This window comes from Quercus lobata, chromosome 6, assembly GCF_001633185.2.
Source record: "Quercus lobata isolate SW786 chromosome 6, ValleyOak3.0 Primary Assembly, whole genome shotgun sequence".
Classification (NCBI taxonomy): Eukaryota; Viridiplantae; Streptophyta; class Magnoliopsida; order Fagales; family Fagaceae; genus Quercus; species Quercus lobata.
In genome coordinates this window covers 2,263,817-2,287,206 of record NC_044909.1, presented here as the reverse complement: position 1 = coordinate 2,287,206, position 23,390 = coordinate 2,263,817, and the positions used below count along the sequence as shown (strand labels likewise).

The 23,390-nt window shown below is 35.6% G+C and overlaps 2 protein-coding genes and 1 non-coding gene across 7 annotated transcripts; all 3 read right to left on the bottom strand.

Annotated features, from left to right (window-relative positions):
* Positions 1-3,774: 3,774 nt before the first annotated feature.
* LOC115951110 lies at positions 3,775-3,892 on the bottom strand. Its single transcript, XR_004083236.1, has one exon. It is a non-coding gene; the product is annotated as a U5 spliceosomal RNA (small nuclear RNA).
* An 833-nt stretch (positions 3,893-4,725) lies between these two features.
* Positions 4,726-9,586, bottom strand: LOC115950516 (tryptophan synthase beta chain 1). The gene is made up of 5 exons (XM_031067706.1): positions 9,070-9,586; positions 7,672-8,028; positions 6,464-6,906; positions 6,276-6,370; positions 4,726-5,137 (listed from the first exon to the last, which is right to left on the bottom strand). The coding sequence occupies exons 1-5, from the start codon at positions 9,412-9,414 to the stop codon at positions 4,962-4,964; spliced, it is 1,416 nt and encodes a 471-aa protein (XP_030923566.1). The 5' UTR covers positions 9,415-9,586; the 3' UTR covers positions 4,726-4,961.
* Positions 9,587-13,551: 3,965 nt separating this feature from the next.
* On the bottom strand, positions 13,552-22,532 carry LOC115995432 (FHA domain-containing protein DDL-like). Of its 5 annotated transcripts, none has more exons than XM_031120001.1 (11): positions 22,435-22,532; positions 20,957-21,853; positions 20,145-20,173; positions 18,248-18,314; positions 17,855-17,912; positions 17,609-17,701; positions 16,442-16,556; positions 16,314-16,361; positions 16,148-16,193; positions 15,936-16,006; positions 13,552-14,051 (listed from the first exon to the last, which is right to left on the bottom strand). In XM_031120001.1, the coding sequence occupies exons 2-11, from the start codon at positions 21,827-21,829 to the stop codon at positions 14,012-14,014; spliced, it is 1,440 nt and encodes a 479-aa protein (XP_030975861.1). In that variant the 5' UTR covers positions 21,830-21,853; positions 22,435-22,532; the 3' UTR covers positions 13,552-14,011. The 5 variants fall into 5 exon arrangements, with proteins under 5 accessions (XP_030975861.1, XP_030975858.1, XP_030975859.1 ...); XM_031120000.1 differs by having other exon boundaries at positions 13,874-14,051; positions 15,946-16,006; XM_031120002.1 differs by lacking the exon at positions 13,552-14,051 and adding an exon at positions 15,227-15,375.
* Positions 22,533-23,390: the final 858 nt, after the last annotated feature.

Here is a 23,390-nt window from a genome sequence, read left to right as displayed (position 1 = left end):
ACTATGAAACAACTCCAACCTCCCACAAATATCTTTAGCTACCTCCCAATCATAATCATGTGGTAGACAAGTATAAGATGTTTCACGTTTAGCCAAACGCGAGAAAACATTTTTATAAATCAATGCAGTAGAAAGCATTAAGTAAGTTAAATTTCAACGAGTTTTACAATCTAAGACTAACTCTTTGGTGCATTGAACACGCAATTGACGTGCATTTTTTTCAAATTTCAGTCTCCTTTTTGGTGACCCAATTCAATAAATCACACTATCACGAATCCTTTCAATACCATCACCAATAAGAGACAACCCATCTTGAATAATCAAATTTAAAATATGTGTAGCACACCTCATATGTAACATAGACCCACCCAATATAAGAGAACTAGTATCAAGCTTATTCAAGAGAAGTCTTATCATGACATCATTAGTACTACAATTATCAACAGTTATTGTAGACAACTTCCTATCAATGTTCCACTCTAAAAAACAATCAACAAGGATTTCAGCAAGGACATCTTTCGTGTGTGGAGAAGGAACATAAACAAGCCTAGAAAAATAATATGAATAATTATAATATAACTCAATAAACATTCAATTTAACATAACTCAATAAACATTCTAAATGTAAAGTTTTTAACATTCAATTTACAGATAAAAAAATTAACTTAAAACCCGGCTTTACAACGTCCAAGTATGATCAATAAAATGAGCGGTAATGACCATAAACCCTCTCTTTTTGTTACTTGAAGTCCACATATCAGTTTTAATTGCCATCCTACTTCCATTCTTGTCTGTCATCTGCAAAGCTTTCTCCTTCTCATTATCATAGATTTTAAGAATGTCACTCTTCAAAGTATTTCTTGTGACAAGTTTAAACATAGGTTGAAGATCAGCCACAAATTCTCTAAACCCAATGTGGTCAACTACTGAAAATGGATATTCATGTAGGATGACCATACGAGCAAGCTTATTCCTCACTCTAACTTGATCAAATTGGTAAGTATTCAAACTCATAGTTTCATCCACCTTATTTTGTTGTTTAATTAAGATTTGTTGTCGCATATCCCTTATATCTTTAAACTTCATTCGTGGACATCTTGCTAAATGATTACGCAAATGAGTTGTATATTGGCTAGACTCACCCAAGTAAAGTTTGTTACAATGATGGCATTGGGCTTTAAATTTCCCATTAACTTTCTTCCTTGTAAAATGAGCCCAAACATCTGAGGTAGTTTTTCTTTTTTTACTTGTATCCAAATCCTCATTTGTAGGCTCTTGCTCTCCCTTTTCCTCTGTCCCTTCTTGTTCCTTTACCTCTAAGTCTTCTCCCACTAAGTCCACCGTCGGGGATTTCGGATTCCTAATTGGTTCAGAAGTTTGAGAGTTAGAATCAAAACAAATTATCACAAATTTATTATTACACATACTCATTGATTGATAGGCACAAATTCATAATTACACAGATTCACAAACTCTATCAACGCAATCATAATTAAACATGATTAACTACGAATTCAAATACTTACTCGTTGTTTAATAGTGATCCTGAGGGTGAGCTGTCAGGCGACAATGGTGAGGGTGATCGTGAAAATGGCGAAGGAGACCGCATAGTTGGCAAGGGACAACGTCCGGTTCTCAAGGGAGAGCCACTTGGCGAGGAAGAACCAGATTTGTTTGTGTCTGTGTTTGTGTCTTCCATCTCCGTTTTAGGCTCTACATTCCCAACAAACACAAAAAACAAACAATTTCTTCCATTAAACAAACTATGCAGATATGAAGGGAAAGAACAGGGGAACAGAATGCTTTGAGGCTTGAATTAGGTAAAAGATATGTGGACAAAAATTCACTACCATATTTCACGCTTAGTTTCACTGATTTCAACATCCCCAATGTATTACTTATCATCAAATCCAATCATAATTACCAAAACAAACCCAATAACACCACAAAAACCTTAACCCATAAACCAAACCCTCACCCACCCAAAACCCAAATAAACATTATTATCATCACAACAAATTCAATGAACCACCACACAATCAAAACCTCCAAACAAATTTTAATGAAACACTGAAAAAAAAAATCCAAAATTTTAAAACAAAAACCGGACATTTTGCCTCTTTATCAAATCCAAAAATCGCAATGATAGATCATACATTTTGCCTCTTTATCATCAAAAAATCCAAAATTTTAAAACAAAAACCGAACATTTTGCCTCTTTATCAAATCCAAAAATCGCAATGATAGATCATACATTTTGCCTCTTTATCATCAAATCGAACAACAGAGGAAGAGCGAGGTGTACACAGTAAAAGAAACTACAATGTGAGCTTGTCAAATCCTTTTTGTGGCAAGCTAAACACAAAATCAAAATGATTAAATTAAGAGTACTTACAATTGCTACACCTTCCTTATCAGCACAAGTAATATATACACAAAATGTGGCTACTATGACGAAGGTCAATGGAGCAATAGCAGATACTCAAAATAATCGAAATGAGTGAGATCATATAAAAAAGCTTTACAAATCGGACAACAGAGGAAGAGCGAGGTGTACGTAAGGTCCCGAGAAAGAGCGAGGCCGTGAGAGTGAGAAGGCGAGGCGTGGCATGACTGCATGAGTGAGGGCATGTGCGTGAGGCAGTGACTGAGAGTGAGTGAGGGCTGTGAGGCCGTGTGCTAAGGGAGTGTCGGAGTGAGGGTGAGGAGGCGAGGGAGGTGTGACTGAGCTGAAATGAGGGAGTGTTGGAGTGAGCTGAAATGAGGGACTGAGCTGAGGGAGAGGGAGTGTCAGACTGAGGGAGGCTGAAGAAATGAGGGATTAGGGTTAGATTGTAGGTATATATATAGGGTATTTTTGTAATTTAGGGTACCGGGTTTCGGGTCGGGTCTCGGGTTGGGTCTCGGATTTTTTTGATAAAACCCGGACCCGCTTCGGGTTTTTTTTTTTTTTAAAAACCCATACCCGACCTTATTCCTAATCAGATCGGGTAAAACCCGGCCCATTAGGGTCAGGTCGGGCCGGGTACCCACGGGTCGGGCAAAAATTGTCATCCCTACTCCTCTGCATTACCCCTCTCTTAAAGAGGGCCTATGAGCCCACTTTGGGCTTTTTTTTTTTTTTTTCAATAAATATTCTTTCTTTTTCGGCCATTGCTTGGGCCACATTTGTGTGCTTTCTTACTTTTCGAGCTCTTGGAGTACGGCCCAGTTACCTTTTCTTTGCCCACACCTCAACTCATTCCTGGGGCTGACTTGGGCATTTCTCCTCATTGGGCCTTCGGGGGCATGGATTGCAAAAATAGGTATCAATAATAGTTTTGACGTAGACCATGTAAAAATCCCTTATTGTCGTATTTTCAATTTTTTAAAAAAGTTATTCTTGAAAAAAATATTTTTATAAAGATCATCAAATATGTTCTTTTAAAAGTAGTTTTTCTTTTTTTTAATCAAAAAAAGAAAGTGGTTTTTTTAATTGAAAAATATATCAAATACGATAAATATATATACATCAAAACCTCCTAAAGCATGTTTCTGGAAATGCCATACTTAAGTGTGACCCGTGGAGTCTCAATGTTTATGTGGTTATGACCTGAAAACCTAGTGTCACATCTTATGAAATGTTATATACATCAACTCCTGTGTAGTTAAATATCCAAAACTTCCATATATCACAGCCACAGATTTTAGTTTCTGGAATTGCGTGTTCTTTCACAATATTTCTTAAAAGAGGCTGAAACAGGGTTCTGAAAACGTTAGAATAGTATTTTTAGGAGCTTCCCTTTGGGAGAAACCCCTCCAAAAATAGGCGTATGCCACTATTTGCGGCGTGCACACGGTATTCTTTAGTAAAAGGCGAAAGAATAGTTCGCTCTGTGCTCACCGCGTGGCTGCGTATTATTGAAAGCAAAATGAGCTTCCTTTCTATAGCAGCTATCTTACAAAACTTTATCGTACCTGTTCGATATGGGACACCTACGCGAATTTGCAACCACTGTGGAATTCTCAGTTGACTGATTCTATTTTTCTCCCCCTTTGAAGCTTCCCAAATCAAGTATACCTTTGTCTCATAGACGATTAGATGTCAGCTGGATTTGTCATTGTGGATGGGTGACTCAAATGGAAAATTTGTTGTGAAAAATTCATGAATTATTAGTGAAGGATGCGACTCCTAAGATATAAAATAACATCAGAGGGCTCTTCATCCAATCAAAAGGGTGTGCATTATTTTTGGAATGGCCTTTGGGCTGTTTCGGTTCCTCATAAATGAATCAAATCATTTATATGGCGTGTGCCAAGTGAGGGTAGGTATACTTCCTACAACAACAAATTTAATTCACAGGGGGATATCTTCTACGTTTGCTTCTGTCCACTGCTTGGAGGAGGCTGAAACTGCTTCTCATGTACTTTGGAGTTGTGATTTTGCAGTGTTGGTGTAGAGTGGATTTCGGTTCAAGGTTGATCAAGTGGTATCTTTTCAAAAGGTGGTCCACTGTGTGTTGAAAATCTAGGAACTGGACACTAATGATTATGTTGCACACTGATAAAATGTTATCAAACGCCATTATCTGTAAACCAGAATTTTAACTAGTCAAGCTATTAATATAGTGTTTGAGAACTTTCTACCACCACATTATGCGAACATGTTTTCTTATCTTTCAAATATGAACTTCGATAAAGCATCTCTTTCAAAAAGAAGCATCAGAGTGCTCCTAGATGCCCAGATGAAACTCTCAAGCAATCTGCAGCCATTCACTGAAAACTACAATATAAAGATGATCTGCAGTGATAACTGCATTTATACATTCCAAATTTGTTTTAAACTTGAGTATCAAAGGGTTGAAAATAGTCTTACAAGTGACAAACAAAACTGAAACATCTCAACCCAAAAAAAAAAAAAAAACAAAGAGGGTGTTCTTTAGTTTATTTGTAATGGCATACCGCATACATGAACACCACCATCAAAGCTGCAAACGCTTGATAGCTGTTTGAACATCCTTATCCCCTCTGCCACTTAAATTAAGCACAACCCTAGTTCCATTGGGGAGAGTAGGGCAGAGCTGCTCCAAATAAGCCAGTGCATGAGACGTCTCCAAAGCTGGGATTATGCCCTCTAGTCGAGATAATCTCTTGAAAGCTACATATAAAAAAATAACCAATAAAGGAACAGATTTAAGTGGATAAAAAGACAATTTTAAAAGCAACTTCAACCTAGGGCAACAGTGAAATAACAGATTTTGCCAGTAATGGTAGATTGCTCATACGTAACCTCAAAAAAAGCATTCAGGGCCTCATTATCAGTTGGAAACAGCAAACAGGCATTTTTCTGGGTGGACAAAGTTTTCCTCCAAGCCAATACATGGTGGTTTCCCAAGTTTATATAATTCCAACAAGACTATTAAGATTATGTTCTATCAATATACTGTAATCCAACACCTAAACCATCAAAAACATGCCTTCTTCTGAAAATAAACCATTCATGTAAAGCTAGAGGTAAAATAATGTTCTAGTAAACTGTATTGGTTAGTTCATCATATCAAGTCATTCATGACAAGATTGCAAATCCAAAACAAGGTGAATGTGAGACAAAATACGTTTGTAAACATGGAATCAAGGTTGACGTTTTCAACAGCAGAAAAAGTTTCCATCATAATGATCTTTGATCAACAACCATCTGTGTTGTAAAAACATGGAAATTTTTTTTTTCAGAAAATGTGATTCTTTTCAATTCTTTTCTAGTTTGTCTAAACTTCAAATAAATAGAAGCTGTTCTCTCTCTCTCTCTCTCTCTCTCCCCAAAAGAAAAAGGAAGAAGATGATCAACCATGTGCTACTAGAGGCCTTTTTACCTTTTTTTTGGCAAGAAAAGTAACTGAAAAGAAAATGACTTCTACAAAGAGACAAGAAATTGATGGTTGAATGACAAATACATCATACTATCATAGTACATTAGAGGACTCTAATTTGATAACAGTGTTATTTAGGCCTTGTATGTTAAGTTTCAAAATTTATCCTATTAGAAAAAGGAAAAAACTCATTGGCAAAGAGACAACATGCATCCCCATAATAATGTCAAATGTCGCAGATATAAACATATTATTAGCAACAATCAATGCAATGCAATACTCATCATCATGTATGACATAATTGACCCCCCTTCCGAAATAAAATAAAATAAAATAAAAAATTACCAGCACCCCCCCCCCCCCCTGCGGGGGGCGGGGAAAACCCCAAGAATACAACAGAAAACGTAAAGAAGTTTGTAGACGCCATACCTTCTAATGCTTCATCATCTGTGACACTATAATATTCAGCACGTCCTATATCTTTCAAGTAACTGTGCTCTGGCCCAACTCCAGGATAATCCAAGCTATAAGCCATAAAGACAATATGTACATTTAGAAAGAATACAACATAAATTACACCAAATGTGATAATGGAAAAAATCAATCAACTGTCTTACCCCGCACTTATGGAATGTGGTTCAATGATTTGCCCATCATCATCCTGTAATAAATAGCTCATAGCTCCATGCAAAACCCCAACTTCCCCTTTTGTCAGAGTAGCAGCATGCTTACCACTATCCAATCCAAACCCTGCAGCTTCCACACCAATTAACCTTACATCTTTGTCATCTACAAACTCATGGAAGAGCCCCATGGCATTCGAACCTCCACCAACACATGCGACCAGAACGTCTGGTCCCCCTCCCCATTTTTCCAGTGCTTGTTTTCTGGTTTCTTTACCAATTACCGCGTGGAATTCTCGAACCATCATGGGGTATGGATGTGGCCCAGCAACCGAGCCCAAAATATAATGAGTCGTCTCTACATTTGTTACCCAGTCCCTAATAGCTTCTGATGTTGCATCTTTCAGGGTGGCTGTCCCAGAATGGACTGGTCTAACCTGTAATAGGAAAAGAGAAATTCATAACTTAATGATGCAACATTGGCAAGAGCAATTTCATATAAAAATTGAGGATAACTGCAACATAAAAATCCATCTGAGCCCTTTAAATACTACAATTAGTAATATATCAGGAACTAAATGAATCTTGTCATCCCAAGAACCTAAAAATGATTTTTAAGAGAATTTGATGGTGGCATTTAATGAAAAAAATAATTAAAAGAAAGAAAATATTCAAAAGAGGAATCAATGACATATACAAATTGTGTTCCCAATCCCAAAGACTCCTTACAAACAGTTGCAAAACCAAGAGATTGCTAATTATCAGCAGAATGGATTCCATACTATAAGTAAAAGATGGGTGACCTAAAAGCTTAATAGCAAAGAAAGAATGTAAAACCAGCTCAGACTGGAACACCTAGGCAACAATCTCATTTAGCACTGTCTGCCTATAAGAACAGCCAGAAGTATGTTTCTGTTTGGCCCTGCTTGGTACATAGTACAAAGTTTGCTTCAGATATATATATAACGAAGAGCCAGTTAAAAGAACATTATTCAAATAAGGCTGCTAACATCACAAAGGATTCCTCAACTTCTAGGATTACTTTAACTTTGTTATGATGAGAGAAAATGAAACAGCAGTGCTGGAAAATATGCAATGTCTAATCAGACCAGTTAAATGAACCATGGGATTGTGAAATGGTCTATGTATAAATTAGGCTACATAGCTCAAAGAACTGAAGGATGAAAACTATGACAACCAACCTCAGCTCCAAGAAGCCGCATTCTGAAGACATTAAGTGCCTGCCTCTCCATATCTTGTGCGCCCATATAAATGATACATTGCAAACCAAACCGAGCACAAACAGTCGCTGTTGCAACTCCATGCTGACCAGCTCCAGTTTCAGCAATAATCCGCTTTTTGCCCAACCGCTTAGCAAGCAAAGCTTGGGCAATGGCATTGTTGATCTTGTGAGCCCCAGTATGATTCAGATCTTCTCTCTTGAGGTAAATGAGTGGACCTTCACCATTGGGACGCTTATAATGCTCCGTCAGCCGCTCTGCAAAATAAAGAGGACTCTCCCTCCCTACATAGTCTTTCAAGATCCCGTTCAGTTCTTTCTGCAAAATCGAATATTTCCCCTAAATTCAATAGCTTTGACATATATTCACACAGAAACACACACGCAATCAGAGTTCCTCCCCCCCCCCCCCCCCCAAAAAGATACTTGAGTAGTCAATTACATTTTCAATGAAGATTGAACTTTATAGTCTAATTCAGCTTTGGCAAACAAAAACAAGTAAAATTTTCTCTAAAAAAAAAAAATTTAAGGTTCATTGCAATGCCAAGACGTAAGATACAAACTTCTTTTTTGTAATCAATAATGGATTCCTCAAAATTCATAGTAAGCAGTAAAGTCCCATATCAGAGTCTCATCAATCCCACACTAAGCTAATACTACCATAACACATCAAAATAACATGAAAATCAAGGCAATAAAAGCCTATGCCAAGATAACCATTTCCTTAAGACCTTCCATTTGGTAATTGAGAAAATTAAGGAAACCAAAATAACCCCACATTTCTAGAGAATTTTTTTTTTTTTTTTTAATAAAAATTATTGGTAAGCTGCACACACTGGAGTGGGTCTAAAACCCACGACCTCACCATTATTATGAGACAAGGAAGTACCATTTGAGCTATATGCCTATATAGCTCATTAGCCCACATTTTTACAAATCCAAACAAAATGAAAAAAGCTTTTCAAATTGCAATATAGAGCTTCTACTCTAGCAACACCAAAATCATTTTCTGCATTCAATACCATACCAATTTGCTCCTCAAAACTAATTTCTTTTCCCAAACTTCCAACAGAACCAAACACAGCCAAAGCACAAAAAACAAACCAAAATTGAAAACAAATATTCAAAAATGAAGAACCCCAACAAGTCCCACAAAATAGGTCCTTCTTTTCAAACAAATTATCCAATCCTCAAAGTAATCACATTAAGCAATTAAGGTCTTATCAATCCCCACACTAAAAATCCAAACAAAACTTCAAGCATTTCATTTTCACCCCCAAGAAAAATTCACTCTTTTTCTTTTTCCCAAACTTTCCACGGAACCAAACACAATTGAAAGGATTGAAATGGAGGAGAGAACCTGAAACTCGTGGTCACCAGCGAGAGCATGGAAAGCAGACTCGAGCTCGGAGAGGGCGTGCATTAGGGTTTCAGGGACGTACTTCCCGCCAAACTTGCCGAAACGGCCGAACGAATCGGGTCTCTGGAGTCGGGTGGAAGATCCGTTTTCGTCCATTCGGAGCTCCGGTGGGTCACGGGTGGAGATAGTGCAAGAGATAGCGAGCGAAGAAGCAGAGGGGTAGGTGGGCGTAAATCTGCGGAACCTAAAGGGCAAATGTATAGAGGGCTTGAAACGGTGAGTTCTAATAGAAGAAGAAGAATGGGTTGGTGTGGTGGTGGTGGTGGCGGCAGCAGCTGATGCCATTATAGGAAAGAACAAGGGTTGTTTACTTTCTTTTTTGGTTTATTTGGGTTTTTGATGGCAAAGTTTTTTTTTTTTTTTTTGAGTCTGTTTTTTGGTTAGTTAATAATGACCACTTTTTGATCCAAAAAAATGTAACGTTTTTGGATTTTTTCTGATGATATCATATCATACACCTTTGGAATTGTGTTGGACCATAACCATTATGTGTGTCCAAATCAGGACTTGCGAAGTACACGTGCATGTAGTTTTCATCACGAATTGATGTGTACACGTTTTAGTTTTTACTTTTACCTACTGTCTAACCACCACCAAAGGTAATATGTACTAATTTTGAAATTTTGATTCGCAAAATAGTACTACTTTGATTGGCTAACATTCAATGGTGTAATTGCATCGAATTTTGCTATTTTGATTTCTAATTGTAGGACGTGACTCGTTTTTTGTGTGAAACCAATAGCAACTAGTTGCCTAGATGGACCGATGAAAATGACTTGCAAACAAGAGACCATTGTAGACGAATATGATTGTTGTCTCTATTGTGTGTACCGCTATTATGTATGAAACTTAATGTATCTGGGTATCCACGAGAGATCTCACTATGTATAAATAGTTTACTTAAATAAATAAAACTTCCCTTTTCGACTAAAAAATATAAAATGTGTAAATATTTCTCTATTTTTATGTGTATAGAATGTCAAATTTAACAAAAACTCAGGATCTTATAGCTCGTTTTGGCCTTAAATTGAATATAGTTTTGAATTTTTATTCATTTATTGGCAATATTAAACACCTAAGCTTAATGCCAAAAATGATATAATTCTTATAGGTCTTTATGTGTGTGTATATATATTTCAATTCTTTATAAGAAAAACCACAAACCTCTTTATCATTAAGGCCCTATTTGAATTCATTTGTATAAGCACTTAAGTTGATAATTATAAACAAGGCTGGTTCAAGAGATTTTGGGCCTAAGGCGACATTTAAAGTAAGGCTTTTATATATTTAAATTTTATGAAATAATTTTTTTACTTAAAATCCATTCTTCTAATTTGTTTAGAAGCAATTTTTTTTTTTTTTTTTTTTTTTTTTTTTTTATAATGAATTTCTTGTTCATTTGTGAGTTATCTAATTTTTTTTTTTTAAATGCGGAGACTTTCACCTAATTTTTTTATTATTATATATAGTAACAAATTATCTAGAGAACCCTTTTGAGATATGATTATTGTAAGGACTGAAATTGGATCGGACTTAATATCGGATTGGGTTTTAGGTCAAGAAGCCCAAACAATAAATTTATAGAGCGTGAATGAAAGAACTAGATCTACTCCATAAAAAAAAACGATAAAATTTGCTAATTTAAGGCTACTAAACACAAGTAAGATAAGAAAGTCTGTCCTCGGAATAGTCTGAAGAGCTTATATTATATTGTCTTGTTCATCAACAAAGTTTTACAAGAGTTTACAGTCTTATCGTAAAAATTACTTGATTTCTTTTCCGATTCCCTTTTTAGTGCATCTTCCCATGCTATATACTACAATCTTGGTGTCATCCCTACCATACACGTGTAGGTTAGATTCGGAGAACTTCTTCCTGTCCCATCCAACACCTCCCAAAACCATCAACTAATAGTTGTAAGGCTACTTGATCACTGTTCAGGCATCACCTCCACATTAATGCGGTTAGAGAATTGGTTGGGAGACATTTAATGTGGAGGTAACAGCTTTTTAAAGATATTTGTTGCCCTTCTCCTTTCTTACCCTTTGTCCATCGTCTAACCCTTAGTTGCGATGTAACTTCGAAGAAGGTCCATGATGATATGACATTCTTACTGACCTCGGACCCTTGTTACTGAGATGACTTTTCTCTTCGAATATTCGTTGGACTTATCTTTTATTATCTCTATTTTTCTCTTTACTTTGTTCCCCTTATAATCTCATCTGGACATCTTCAGATGGTCTAATGTCCTTGGATTGAGCCATAAACCCAGTTAGTACAGACTTAACACTACCTCCTGATTAATTGGCCCCCACAATTATTTTTTCAGAAAATTTAATTAATTTTTTTTGTTAACTAGTATATAAATAAATCTACAAAGATAAATTTTTATTAAAAAGAAATGAGTGGATGGTGGTCCACTTACACTTTACTAATTTTTTTTATTTTTTATTTTTTTTATGTGTGACTTTGATAAACAATTTCTTTTAAATAATGCTAGGGACAAAAAAAAAAAAAAGTCACAATAATTATACAAAATTCCTAAATTAACATAGCAAAAGATTTAAATCAGAGATTGTGGTGAACCCAATGTGTGAGTTGGCACTTTAATTTAGAAATGTTGTGAAACTATTGTGATATTTTGTTGTGCTCATAACATACTCTCTTGTTTTTAATCTATTGGGCATAATAATTACTTTTATAGATAGAGAAATATTTCAATTGGTTAAAATTTGGGGTCATGTTCCACTTGGAAGCATAAGGCGACGGACTAATTGGCCCAGTGATAGGGCTGGCCCTGATTGTAAACACTCCACCATATGGATTACATTATGAGTTATTCTAAGACCACAACTAATTCCACACCTATTTTTCACAACAATCTTATGGCATAATGTGACTAAGATCTACAACATTTATTTCACTACTCACAATTAGTCACATTGAATAGTTGGGAAAATAGGTGTGGAATTGGTCGTGATCCTAGAATTTTTCTTATATCCTCTTTAAACACATATTTAAGTACCATTTCGATTTAGTGGTTTTTGGACGGAAATATACCACAAATCAAGAACTTAATTATAGGGTCATGACTCATGACCTCGACAAGTACTAATTATATTAATTTTTCTTTTTTTAGGTATTAGTTACAAAAGAATAATAAATATCTGTGTATACGCTAATTTGATTTTTTAAATAGTTAAAGCTTAATTGGTGTAGTGCTGGTTCCCATAAATATATATATATATATATATATATATATATATTTAAAAGTTGGGGTGTCGGTGCTGGTGGTGTTCTAGGAAGAAGTTGTTTTATTCATTTAAGTTTTGGGGTTCTTTTACTTATTATTATTTTTTCTGATAGAATTTACTTACTTCTTTTAGGTAAACCGTAAATGAATGAAACGTTCTTTTTTGGATTCAAATCTGAGCTGATCTGATTCTCAAAAAAAAAAAAAATATATATATATATATATATATCTGAGCTGATCTCACTTTGGTCCAAATGCTAGTGACTATACACCAAATGTCAAAATCAAGACATGCAAGTGATGTATGCATTTTGCATGTACCAACTTCCTACGCACATTCCACATTTTACGTACTGTACACCACATGTGCCAAGTTGCCAAACCCACCGTTTTGTCTTACCACGAACAAACCCCTTACGATGAAACAAATAGTTTTACCACTAATTTGATTCTCAAAAAAAAAAAAAAAAAAAAAAGATTTATTTTTTCTATTTTTTATTTTTACCAATAATTTGAACTCTCTTGTAAATACAAGACTCCTGGCCGTTTCATATATATTGTAAACGGGGATATACCATAAATTAAGAGCTTAAATATTGAACCATCAACCATGACCTCGACAAGTAATTATAATAATTTTTTAAAACATAAATAACAATTACAGTCTTTTTGTTTACCATATTCATCAAACAAGTAATTATAATAAATGGATTGAGATTCAATATTTTGTTATAATTCAATGGGAGTAAAATAACCACTAATCACGTGAATGCTAAAATTTAAAAAGTTGTGCATAGTTGTCCGTACACGTTTTCCATTTTAAATCTTCTTAGCAAGTACAAAATTTCTGGGATTCCAATTTTTGCTTTCTCAGCTCGGGCCATCGCAGTGAAAGATTTGAGGCTGTCTCTGGGTACCTAGGAGATCCTCTATTGTGATTGCTAATAGCCTCAAATTTGTCAAATCAATCTTTGAAGGGAGGTCCTTACTAGTCTGTAGTATCAAATTCATCGAATGGCTTTTCTTTTGTGGTGAACCGCTGAACATTGATTGAGACTCAATTGGCACTTCTCCCAAGTGACACTTATTTTCTCCCAAAAAGAATGAGAAGGATGAGATCCTAACCATAATTTCAAAATTCAGTAAGTGCATATGCAACTTATCAATAATTAAAGGGGAAAAATTGGGGGGTTAAGGCTGAAAGTGAAACTCAACATCAGTATAGCACATTGGATTAGGAAATCCGAGGAAAACTCTGATCCAACCTCGCTCTATTGTCATCCCTACTTCCAAAATCCTAGAGCAAGTGATCATGCGAGCTATACGACTAGCAGCATAAGTCCTAATCAACAGAGTAATAAGATCTGACACAAAGAAATGTAAAATGAAGAGAGATTGACTTCAAGTGAGGCTGCCACAAAAATACTGTCTTCCATAATTTGTATGAAGATACATGTCTTAAGCCATTTAAACCGTTCCTTCCAGCACCATTGGCAAAAAGACAATCAAACTGAATTGCACCCATAGAAAACGCAGCACAAATACACTTTAAATAGTTCCCACACATCAACGAATCAATATGTTCCTCATGTTGAAAGGAGGCACATTGGAGTAGCCAAAATTTGCCCATCACTCGGCTGATTCCTCGTGCAGTAGTACATACTCTCGGCTACAAAAACCAATATATATAAACAAATTAAAATGATGCAACATGAACTGTTCAGATTAATACAGTAAGGTCAAGAAATCATAACAGCAGCAGAACACAAGAAATTCTTAAGCGTAGTGATTCTAAAAAAATTCTCAGTTCAACACATACCCACTTGACAACCAATGAATACATCAATTTCCCTAACCACACATGACTAATAAGCTCCCATGTGTACGGAAGAATTTTCTTTAAATGAGTTTAATACACAGTAAGATTACTCACAAGCAGGCCTATCAGGCAGAAATGCTCAAACTTATTCACACATCGGAATCCAATATAAAGAGCTCAACACTCTTTTATCCAGTCTTTACATATTCCGAAGCTGCTCATTCTATTTACTTCTATCTATAAAAAAATAAATTTTCTGAACAAGAAAACGATTAAAACTGTCATAACTCATGACCGCACACACAATTAAGGTCACAGGAAAAACCAGTTCTGGAAGAGGAGGAAGAGAAGGGAGGGGTAGATTGAGCCTACAAAGGTTTCTGGAAACAAGTGCTCACTGTTTACAAGAAAAACATGCTTTTGGGGTCATCACAAAAAGAATTCCTTTGGCTGAAAAGCCACAAGAATTGCTATCTTTATCTCTTATAAAGGCGATAGGAACCTTTTTTCTAGGAAACAAATTATTGCTTATAATTAACACCATAAATCTTTATGTTATCCCATGGCCAAGAAAGATTCAACCTTGCTTAAGCAACAAAAATGAAATGTATTCAACATTTTCCAAATATCCTTATTCCTCTGGTTTTACATAACAATGTGACCAAATTCATCTTCTAAGATAATCAAACCCCTAAAATTTAAGGTGAAGGAAATCAGGAGTTCCTTTACAAGTCCGAAACTACCTAATATAACTACTAAATGAAAAATGAAACTCATCAATCCCATAAGAAAACAACCGTTTGCAAACAAACAGTACTATTTCTTAGAACCATTGCAAATAATTTTTTTCTGCACGGATAAACTCCAATGATAAAATAACACTCAACTCAGGTACCCTCATGCTGCACAATATTATATATCTAGGATTTGACAAGCGATGAACTACGTTTTACTTCCCTTTTCTTTACTTTCAAGAACAAACCCCTACTTTGTTGTGTGAATGTGAGAAAGATGGGCTGCATTACATTTAAAGGGAGCATCATAATTCATCACTTGAACTTTACATGCTTTTAGATTCCACTCAATTAATTAGCTGTGATCACAGATATCTCAATTTCAATATCCCTCCTCTCTTTTTTACGGTTTGTATTTTCCATCAACACCCACCCAGCTTCTGTCATAAAAATCCAAATGCAAACCAAAACAAGATTTGTTAGCTTACAGTTATTGGATAGTCCATAGTAAAACCACAAACCTACAGCTGAAATTTCATACTTCCCTGGGTACATATATGAATAGATGACTTGATATTGTTGAAGAGACTCAAAAGAGCTGACAGTATAAGAGTCACAAGTCACAACAACCCATATTAAGAATTACCTAAATATTTCAAAGAACATCACCACATCTAGACACAGGAGTTACCTTTTCCACCTTAATCTATTCAGCAGACTATGTTCCTAGTACTAAATAGGGAAGAAAGGAGGGGGAGGGGGGGAAATGTTACATGAAAATGGATGAACTCTTTATTTGGACCATCTTAGAAAGGGGGGCAAAAATGTATTACGTGTTTTTATGAAAATATCAAATCATGTTGAAAAAAATCAAGTCACAAACTACTACTAACACATTAAAACATACATTCACATTCAATTGCAAATTTCATCATCAAATTGAATAAAATAATACTAAATGTGATCAAAAGCATATATTAAATGTTAATTAGTGGCCTACCTACTATTACCAAATCTAACAGTGTCTTTTTCTATAAGTTCATAATAGCGTTGAGGTTCAACGGCATTATCCTGCAAACACAAGAGAACATGTTACACAAAATTGCTATAACAGACGAGCAAATTTCAATTAGTTAACACTATTACACCCCAAAAACCAAGAAACAATATATATAAAGAAATGGAAACAAGATACCAATATGAGCAACTTACATTAATATAAGTTTTATTTGTGCTTCCAAGGTCCATTAAGTAAGGCCTGCCATGGTTAAAAAAAAAGGTCCTTAGATATTAGATCGAAGATATTCTGATTACCAAAAAAAAATCTCTATCCAATGAGTTAAAGTAATCACATATCAGTTTTCAGTTTTAGTCTTACCTTACTTGCTTTGATACTGTACCATCAGGTTGCTCCTTTTCCACTTGTCTGAAAATTTAGGGGCCAAAAGTTAAAACAGTGTTCAAAAATGCTGATTAAAAATATGAAACTGCTGAATATGAATATACCTGAATTGAATAACAGCATGTTGCTTGCTGCAGGATGGGTGGTCTGTTGGAATGTCTGCCACCCTTCGTTCCCTCCCAAAAAGGTAACAACTTTGACGATGTATATAAAGGGGTTCTGTTGAAGATATGTACTTCTTAGAGCGCATAAATATTACAAGGAACTATAAAAACTTTTTTTGATCATTAAGAATATTTATCACAAACATAAATTAATAATGCAAGAAGAATGAAAGGACTTATTACATGCAAAACAAGGAAATATCTTAATGAAAAAATGTGCTTGAACATCATCAAACACAAAGTTGTCATAGAAAAGAAAACGGAACAAAGGATTAATCCTTTAAGGCTAGGAGAAACTAAAATTGACCAGTCATATAACTATCTTCTTGGGGAAAAGCTTTTTTTTTTTTTTAAGTTACAATTATAAATAATGAAGTTTAACCCCATTTCACAGATGTTAGTTGTATAAGATACATACATGTGCTTTCCATTTATAAAAAAAATAATAAAAAAAGGTAATGTTCAATATAGATATTTCCTTAATTATAAGAATAGTGATTGCTAATAATGTCTCATCCACAAGAAGGACATTTTTATTTTTTTATGACAAGGATCCCCCTCAAGGTATGGGCCAGTGGGACCACCCCTGAGGGGCAAACCCCAGATGCCTACACACCCCCACTGAGCAGGCATTGGGTAAATTGCAAAATGCCTCAACTAGGAGTTGAATTAGAGACTTCTGGGTTTACAGGTAGTCCAGGAACTCTCTCTTACTGCTGAATCACCCCGAGTGGGGGCAGGAAGGACATTTTAAAATATGTCGAGAGAATCTTCAAACCTTGATAACTTTAAGGGAAAATTCTTAGATACTCCTGGAGCACGAAGAAATGGTGCTCCCTCCTCTCACATTTATGATGGACCCTATCATGAATTTAATGAGTGGACCCTCTCATAAATGTGAGAGGAGAGAGCACTATTCTCTGTGCTCCGGGAGTACCTAAGAATTACTCGACTTTAAGTGAATAAAACTGAAAACCTGCCCAACCAAGAAAATGACACATTTCTGTTCGGAACAAAATAAGTATCTTAGAGTATGTTGCAAGAAGGGAAGCAAGAATGAGGAGAGAGCACTTGGAAACTTGCATATATAAGCTCTATAAGACTTACCATTTAGCACTTCGCCACCCTTGAAAACATAAAGCCGCCATCTTACATCAGGTTTTCGAGCCTCTGGGGGTTCATTGAACAGAAGTGTCACACCTGACAAAGTAACACCCTCTTAGAAAAGGATAAAAAATTTAAGGTAAAAACCACTTTTACATCCAATTGAACAATTGAATCAGAAAGTCCTTCGCTACCAAGCAGACAACACAATGTGAATAGTGTATCAAATTCTAGGAAATAAAAAATCACCTTTGACTCTATTGGTTTCTGCAGCAAGCTTTCCTGATAACTCGAATGAAGGTTTTTGCTGCAATAAACATAACAGTGATTAAATGGGATTACGATGCATATCATTTACCCCTTTTTTTTTGGCTAGGTAAAGGGGGTGGGAGGATTCAACCCCCAGATGTGCCCCACCCAAGGGGGTGGACATGCTGGTTGGCCTATAGGCCATTGGCCTTTACCCATTTAAAACGACAAACTTTGCACCGTGATAAGACTGCTCAGAATTTAAGGATAACAAAGACCTGTTTTTGCCACAACTTGTATTCAGGTCAATAGGGGTAAGTTGGCACAGATAACCAAAAAACAAACCATAATCTTGGCATTATGACAAAAAGCAATAGCCAAGCTAAATGATACCTTTTCCTTTGCTTCCAAGGCCTCCTGGGCAGCCTTCATCTTAGCTACTGAATCATTCTCATTATTCCTGCACAAGCAGCAAGCAACCACCGGTCAAAAGCTATGTCAAGGCTGACACAGGACAAGACCAAAACCAAAACCAAGACAACGAATAAAAGATAGGCAACCGTCAACACCAAAGCCTGCTTGGTGTCAGCAGTCAGCACTAAGCAAGAAAGAGGACTCTAAGAATTTAATACAATACGAATAACCTAATTAACTACTAATAACTAAAATATAATTGATCAATAAAAATACAATTGACACCAAAATTATATAAGAATAAATAAATAAATAAATAATTCCTTGCACTCTCTGCATCAAAGACTGATTTCAATAATAGTAGTGCACTCTTAATCTTGAGAAAGATGAAAGAAAAAAAAGAAAAAGAAAAGTAAACAAAGACAAAGTTAAGTCTATTAACTCAGATTTAATTTACTTATGCTAAAAGGTGCAAATTCAAAAGGCATTTTTGGTGCAACTGGAGCAAACTCAGATCCTTGAACTACAGAGCAGCAAATTACATCTTTTACATTACATTTTTATTTTTAATGACATCAGTAAAGTGATTCTCAAGATTTGCTTCAGAAATTTCTTTTTCTTTTGAAGCCAAATCCTTCAAAATTCTTGTAAAATCTCATTTCATAAATTTATTCTTTCTGTTCTTTGCAGCTGCTGTGATTTTTATATTAATTTTATTGTTCATCAACTATACATGATGCTTGTCCCTTGTTGGCAGGGGAAAGAGAGAGCTGAAATCTAGAACCAAGGGTATAAGACATAACTATGATGATGAAACTGAAAATTTCACATAACAGGGAACACTAAGCATAAATTCCTTTTCTTTCTCCATCAATTTAAAAAGAATCAATACGTCACAAATACAAGGAAAAGATGGCATTACTCCAATGCAAAATTCTCCACTTCCATCACATCATAAACTGATGAAAGCTTAGTCAATCAAATGGGGCAGGTTGGTCAGGCTGCAGCTTTTCAAGATTTAGGAATGAGAGAATCTCAGCAGTGTTAAAGAACTACCATTGAGCTGCTTCTTTAAAATCTTCCTAGACCCACTATGAAAGTAACCAAATACCAAGGCTGCAGGGTAGCTTCTGCTTTTTGGAAGCAAAAGCAATACTGAAATAATAAAGTTTAGTTACAAAATTGATTGTAGCATTAAGCTACAACCTTACTTAATAAAATAAATATTAGTACTTTTTTTTTTTTTTTTATAGGTAATATTAGTACATATTTTGAAAATCTATCTGTTGAATTGCATATTTTTTACACTCTTAATACACATATCAAATTTTGTGTCAATTAGATATTATTTACTATATGATCTATAAGTTAATATTTTATGCACGATTTTAAATTACAAAAACTTGCAATTTAAATAATTTATTAATGACATAACTATTAATCTTCAATTTTTTAGAAATTTTGCAAGCATGGAGAATATAAGAAGAATATGTCATCCAATGGTAGATTTGTCAAAATTCACCTCCAATAAAAAGATATTGAGTAAGATTGTTGCCTAAGACTATAACCAATTTTGTAGCTAAACTTTATCCTTTCTAAAAAAGCTGGCCCTACACCTTGGTAACAATATAATGATTCCAATGGACTGCACCAATCAACATACACCTAAAGTATATAATATGGCTAAAATACCAAGTTACAAGATTACTTTGGACATCATAAGTGACTTCTTTGTTTTCTACTTTTATTGTTATTATTATTTTTTAAATTCCTCACCTTATATGATTAATGTTTCCATAAAAGTAAACTCTAAACTAGATATAACAAGTTCCTTATTGAAGCTAAGTGAAGAGTTTGCAGTTCATCAGCAGCTTACCGCTCTTCAGATCCTCTTAAGTCTGTCACCTGAAAAGGTTTGACCAATGATATCACAGTCAGTCACTTTATAAAAAATGAAATGAAAAACACTATCCACAAATATGCATCACTAATCATACGCTCAGAAATCAAGAATCATAGATTCTGAAATACTTTGATTGTTAAATTTAGTTTTGAGCTATGACTATGAGCATCAGAGAAATACATGCCAAATTTAAAAGAATAAATAAATTTACAGCTCAGAGGTCAAGCTGAAATTAATCTGGAAACTCTAATTTAATGTTTCCAATTTGAACTCATGAAAATTGTTCTAATATGAATTACATTTGATAAAATATTATTTCCTAGTTTCACAACAACAAAAAATTAAAGGCACCATTAAACCTTTCAGTATAACATGCATGCTTCTACTTTAATCCTACTTTCTTTACAATCTCTCCCAATTGCCTACCTTCTTGTGGGTAGTTAGATTAGGGAACAAAAACTATCCATTCATAAAATCAGGTGACATCATCCAACTGACTAGAAGGTCCTATATAGTCTACTAGTTACACAGTAATTGCTCCTTACTATGAATTGAAGTCGTAGTACCCCTAAAAAAATCAACATATAAATGGTAATATAATGAGTTTTGTGATGACCCATGAAAACAAATGTTCAGGAATTAAGGGTCATCTGCAAAATAACTTTTGCCATCTTACAATGAAAAGCAAAACAATTTTCTTGCATTGGTTTTCCTGAAGTGAAAAATATCATAAGAAAACAACTAAATGAGGAAAGACATTTGAAGGGGTGGATATCACCAGACACCTCGTCACGATCTCTGGAATCAGCAGCTGGTTGAGGTGATTGAGATCTGTGCCTGCTCTTGTGATGACGATCTAATGGAGAAGTAGACCGCTCGTGTCTTGATCTTGAAGACTTGCTATCATCTCTACCTGACCTCTCTTTTCTATCGCCCCTAGTTTCCCTATCAGAACCCTTTTCCCTAAGTGTCCCCCTATCGCTTCCCCTGCTATGATGAATTTCATGCTCTCTCTCAACCTCATTATCATCCCTCCTCCCCCTACTATGATTACTTTCACGCTCTCTCTCAACCTCATTATCATCCCTCCTCGACCTCCTCTCTTTTCTCTCAACCCCACTTTCTCTCTCAAAACCCCTTTCCCTATATGCCCCCCTATCAATCCCCTTTCCATGATTTTTTTCATGCTCTCTCTCAGTTTCTCTCTCAACCTCATTATCATGCTTAGCTGGCCTTCTCTCTTTTCTCTCGTCCCCAGTTTCCCTTTGTCTCCCCCTATCACTCCCCCTGCCATGATTCTTTTCATGCTCTCTCTCGGTTTCTCTCTCAACCTCCCTTTCATCTTGAGCTCTCCTTGACCGCTTCGTTCGGGGAGAAGGCGAGCGAGCTCTCTCAGTTTCTCTATCAACCTCCCTTTCAGCCTGAGCTCTCCTCAACCGTTTTGTCCTGGGAGAAGGTGACCGAGCAACAGGAGAGCTCGAAGGTGCCTGCTTTGGAGACTTGGCACGACCAGAATGTTTCTCTCTTGCCTCCGAACCATTTCTGTGGGAACCCCTATGTCGGGCGGGTGATCTTTCTCTTCGAGATGGACTCCTCCTATGAGGAGACCTCCGCCCCCTAACCGGAGATTCTGAATGATTGGAAACATCACGCCCCATACTTGATCCACAATGTACTACCTACTGAAAATAAGTTCAACATAAAGTCACAAAAATTCGGCCATTACCCATCAAAACAAGCATCTAGACATTATACATAACATAAGTTTCCAACCCAAAAGTTGAAGCTTTGTGCATTGGGTACAACCACTATAAGTTTCCAACCCACAATACAAAAACAACCCCAAAAGTATATATTTCCAAAAATTTGAACACAATATTTTCCGTTGCACATTGGATGTTAGCTAAAGCTATCAATCATTTCACTTTCGAAAACAAAAAACATAATGTTGGGCTTACATCACCTAAGCCATAAAGTTGAACTAAGACCTAACTAATCCATCACTACATTTCTAAAATCACTGTAAAATGAAATTATAAAACAAATAATCTCAAAATTCAATTTGGAATATTACCCTACATTCTCTCATCCCCAATGTCGAAAAAAAAAAACACAAACACACACACACACATAAATTACGAATTTAAAACCCTAAGGGCTAAGGCACCGTTAGTTTGGTTAGAAAATTCCAAAGAAGAAGGAAAGTATTTAGGGAATATGAAATGTTGTGAGGAAAACAAAGGAGCGAAAGAGAAAAATTTACCGAGTGAGAGGAGAATCGGAGTGAACTCGCCAACTCGGGGGTGATACTGATAGGGTTTGGGATTCGTTGGTGTTTGTATTTTGTATGTGTGTGTTTTCACAGTGATTGAGAAGAGGGGTTTTGGGGGAAGGCTAGAGTGTATACTCAGTTTTAGTGGGTTTCAGTCCAGTTGGTTTTGGTGACCAATGGGCATTGGCCACGTGGAGGGTATTTGTTACCGGACCAGGGGATTTTTTTTTTTTTTAATTTCTGGATTTTTTTAATTAACTTTTTTTAGAAAATAACGTAATAAAATTAATTTTAAATTTAAATTAAAGCAAAACAACAGTTGTTTTGGTAATTTAACTGCAGCATAACGGAAGTTTGAATTTAAGTGTTTTAAAATTTAAAAACAATATAACATCGTGCAACCTTAGCACGATGGTCACTCTACAAATATAAATACTTGTAAGGTGTGTGGGGGGTAAGAGCCGGAATTCAAATTTTTAGAAGAGAGCTTCACATATACACATTTAGATTAGACTAGAGTAGAATTTTACCTTAAAACAAAAAAAAAAATTAAAATAAAAATTTAAAGGACTAAAATGAAAGAAGACAAACTTAGAGGATTGAAAAGAAAAATAGGGAAACTTAGAGAGTGAGTTTTGAAATTTGGAAGAACTGTCCCCTCTAGTACACTATTAGCTAGTAGGGGTAAGTGAGTTTCATCATTATTTTTGTCTGTTGTGTTGTGTTTTCTTTAGCTGCAGGAATGGAGGACTTAACACGGAGTTGGCAAAAGTTGTCCCTTACCAATAAAGAACGGGTGAATGTGGATCTTACTAAGAGTAGGAAAGTTCATGGTTTTGCTCTTGCTACTAAATTCTTCACTTGGAGGTCACTGAATATTGATGCAATGGTTCGGACTTTTAGACCCTTATGGCACACGAAGGGGAGCTTTCAAGCTAGTGATGCAA

Coding starts and splice junctions, on each gene's coding strand:
- LOC115995432 (XM_031119998.1), bottom strand. CDS start 21,829: ATGGGGCGTGATGTTTCCAATCATTCAGAATCTCCGGTTAGGGGGCGG. Junction 18,315..20,144: donor TTAAGAGGATCTGAAGAGCG/GTAAGCTGCTGA, acceptor CTGCTTGTGCAG/GAATAATGAGAATGATTCAG. Junction 14,052..16,318: donor ATGGTACAGTATCAAAGCAA/GTAAGGTAAGAC, acceptor TGGTTTTTGTAG/CCGAGAGTATGTACTACTGC.
- LOC115950516 (XM_031067706.1), bottom strand. CDS start 9,414: ATGGCATCAGCTGCTGCCGCCACCACCACCACCACACCAACCCATTCT. Junction 8,029..9,069: donor CTGGTGACCACGAGTTTCAG/GTTCTCTCCTCC, acceptor TCGATTTTGCAG/AAAGAACTGAACGGGATCTT. Junction 6,907..7,671: donor TGCGGCTTCTTGGAGCTGAG/GTTGGTTGTCAT, acceptor TTCCTATTACAG/GTTAGACCAGTCCATTCTGG.